This window comes from Frankliniella occidentalis, unplaced genomic scaffold (genome assembly GCF_000697945.3).
Source record: "Frankliniella occidentalis isolate FOCC.00 unplaced genomic scaffold, Focc_3.1 Scaffold4985, whole genome shotgun sequence".
Lineage (NCBI taxonomy): Eukaryota > Metazoa > Arthropoda > Insecta > Thysanoptera > Thripidae > Frankliniella > Frankliniella occidentalis.
Window position 1 is genome coordinate 1 of NW_026272028.1, and position 2,661 is coordinate 2,661.

At 53.0% G+C, this 2,661-nt stretch overlaps 1 protein-coding gene across 1 annotated transcript; it reads right to left on the reverse strand.

Annotated features, from left to right (window-relative positions):
- Positions 1-461: 461 nt before the first annotated feature.
- LOC113207734 (homeobox protein MOX-2-like) lies at positions 462-2,652 on the reverse strand. Its single transcript, XM_052276908.1, has 4 exons — positions 1,804-2,652; positions 1,307-1,545; positions 766-944; positions 462-657 (listed from the first exon to the last, which is right to left on the reverse strand). Exons 1-3 carry the CDS (start codon positions 1,913-1,915, stop codon positions 810-812), a joined length of 486 nt encoding a protein of 161 aa, XP_052132868.1. The 5' UTR covers positions 1,916-2,652; the 3' UTR covers positions 462-657; positions 766-809.
- Positions 2,653-2,661: the final 9 nt, after the last annotated feature.

The window sequence follows — 2,661 nt, forward strand, 5'->3', positions numbered from 1 at the left end:
TCCCTCCCCCGTCCCCGCCGACCTCCACGAGCAGGCTGCCGGCTCGACCCGCGCGCCCAGCAGACAGACAGACAGACGAACAGGTCCGGTCGACAGACGGAAGCTAAGTTATCCCAAGAAATTTAAGGAGAAAAAAAAAACACTATGACACATGCCTGCCGCCCGCTCAGCGCCATTGATAGCAGGGAGGGGGAGTGGACAGGGGTAGGGGGCCTCTTTACCCTCTGGTAGAGACAGTCTTGGGGACTGTCTAAAAATGCTGAAGGAGACTGGGGCGCCCTAGACCTCTCCATCCAGCGAGCGTCCTACTCCCAGGCCACGTCGCGAAAAGAAAGTGAAAGGAACGCCTGAACACTCGAAACGGCGTTCAGACTTACATTTCTCTCGTACTATCTAGATCGGCCGGCGTGAGGAAAGGCAAGGAATGCTAGTTTTGTCACAAGTTGGCCACCAAGTTTGACAAGTTGTAGAAAACATATGGCACAGTCTTTATTGTTCTTCCCACTGACGTTACATTTTCCTCTTGGGCGGTCCTCGTAGTGGGTCGCCTCGAGTAGCTGCCACTACGCTCACAGGCAGGCGCCCTGTGGTCTCGAGGGTAGGCAACCCAACCGACGGCTCGGCGAGGCGGGGGGCCGACCGGCAGCAGAGCGGGCGCTACGCAGAGGAGAGGGAGATTAGAGTACCGTGAGAGTGATTGTTCCAGTTTTTCGTTTTTCTCCGGGAAAAGAATACTATCCGACAGTGGTTTCCTCACAAACTTACCCTCACGGACTTCCGACACGGTCATCTATAAGGCGAGGAGCGCGTCACCTCCGCTCGGCAAGCACCTCCTGTGCGAGAACATGCGCGTCCGTGGGCTCGTCCGCGTCTGACAGGGCGGGCGGGCAGGTGACCCTAGTGCGCTTCCACTTCATACGCCTGTTTTGAAACCACACCTTGACCTGAGGGCAAAAACGGCACAGGAAAAACAACGGTCATGTCGGAGGGCCATAATCAAGTTGCATTCATATTACATCGCCTCTCATAGCAGTAATGGCAATAATAATATGCAAAGATGCATTTAAGGCAAGCCTTTTAATGGGCGCTGTAATTTTGGAATTTTAACATCCCTTCCCTTGATTGAAAAGCACTAAAACATCAAAAGTTCGTAAATGTTAGTTCTTAGAGCAGAGTTACAATGAAAGACGCATTTTCGAGAATTAACTTTTGTAGACCCTTTCTTGTTTGGGAAACTAGATACGGAAAATGGAGTGATAAACGGGGGAAATGTCCTCCCTTTAATTTTAAACCGAGATGATCGTACCTGGCGCTCGCTGAGTCCGAGGGCGACGGCGATCTCGTAGCGTCTGAGCCTGGAAAGGTAGTTGGAGTCCTGGAACTCCGCTTCGAGCTGCAGCACCTGCTGCCGGCTGAAAGCCGTGCGCTCCTTCCGGTTCAGTCGGGCCGCTTCCAGACCCACCACCGGTTCCGCTTCCGGACTCGCCTCGACCCCGACACTTCCCCCGCCCAGCGGGAGGTCGAGCTCCTCGTCATCGTCCGCACCTGCAACCAAAACGTAAGGGGCTTGGACTTCGATGAACTTCCTTGAATGAGCGTCATTCGTGGAGGAAGGCACTTAATGAACTTTATCCCATGAACTTCATTCGCTGATAACGTTGTTCCATGAACTTCATTCATAGTTAACGCCATTCAATGAACTTCATTCATTGATAACTTCATTCAATGAATTTTATTCATTGATAACTTCTTTCAATGAACTTCATTGAATGAACTTCGGCAGAGCATCAGACAAACTTGGACCTCGAATTTTATCCTTTCTCTCCCTGCTTACAACTTCTGTCCAGAGACAGATCTGAAAACAGACTGGCGGCCTGGAAGACTGGAAGCGTGCGCGGCGCGGGGCGGGGCACATATGGGCCTGGGAGGCTGCACGCACTAGCTGGAGTGGACGCGGAGCAGGCTCGGACGCCGCCTCCCTCACCGCCTCGCTTGCCACTGCAATGGGCCGTGGCGATGTGGCGAGGCGAGGACGACGCGCCTGCGCCACCAGCCTCTATCTAGCCTTTGTCGGCGAGCCCGGCGGTGATGCCAGTCAGGGCAGCGACCGTCCCATCCGCCTTGCAAACAGACTTGCAACCGTCTTGTTGAATGCATTTCGAAAAATGCCCCGGAGTTAATATTGGACTTGCGGGATTCAAAGCTTTTTCCAGGTGATTCGACACTGCTTGTTGTAGGGTTTTAGGTATTGGTGTTACGGTTGTGTTCTAGAAACGCAGGGTTGTAGGACATGAACAGCAACTCCTTCCGACCGTACTCAGTTTATTGAAATTAAACCAGACAACACGCATCTGACAGTCGAACGGACAGCAAGGATAGCTGTGCCGGCAGCCCAAGTCGCCCACACGTCGCAAGCGCATCACCAGCAGCGCGTCACTTGGCGCAGATGAGTGGGTCTCTGGAGTTAGTGAGCCTGGAGGCGCGCTTGGAAGAGGATTTGCCTGGAATCATGTCCCGGGGTCAGCGGCGGGGCGGGGCCGACAACACTAGGCGAGTCACCTCAGCAGCTTCAACATGCATGCCAAAACTCCTACTCGAATTTTAATTTTAGCAAAAGATGTATAGTATTTGATGGCAATTTTTTTGTACGCAGTGAAATTC

Coding starts and splice junctions, on each gene's coding strand:
- LOC113207734 (XM_052276908.1), bottom strand. CDS start 1,915: ATGTGCCCCGCCCCGCGCCGCGCACGCTTCCAGTCTTCCAGGCCGCCA. Junction 1,546..1,803: donor GAGAAAGGATAAAATTCGAG/GTCCAAGTTTGT, acceptor TTTTGGTTGCAG/GTGCGGACGATGACGAGGAG. Junction 945..1,306: donor TCGGACTCAGCGAGCGCCAG/GTACGATCATCT, acceptor TTTTGCCCTCAG/GTCAAGGTGTGGTTTCAAAA.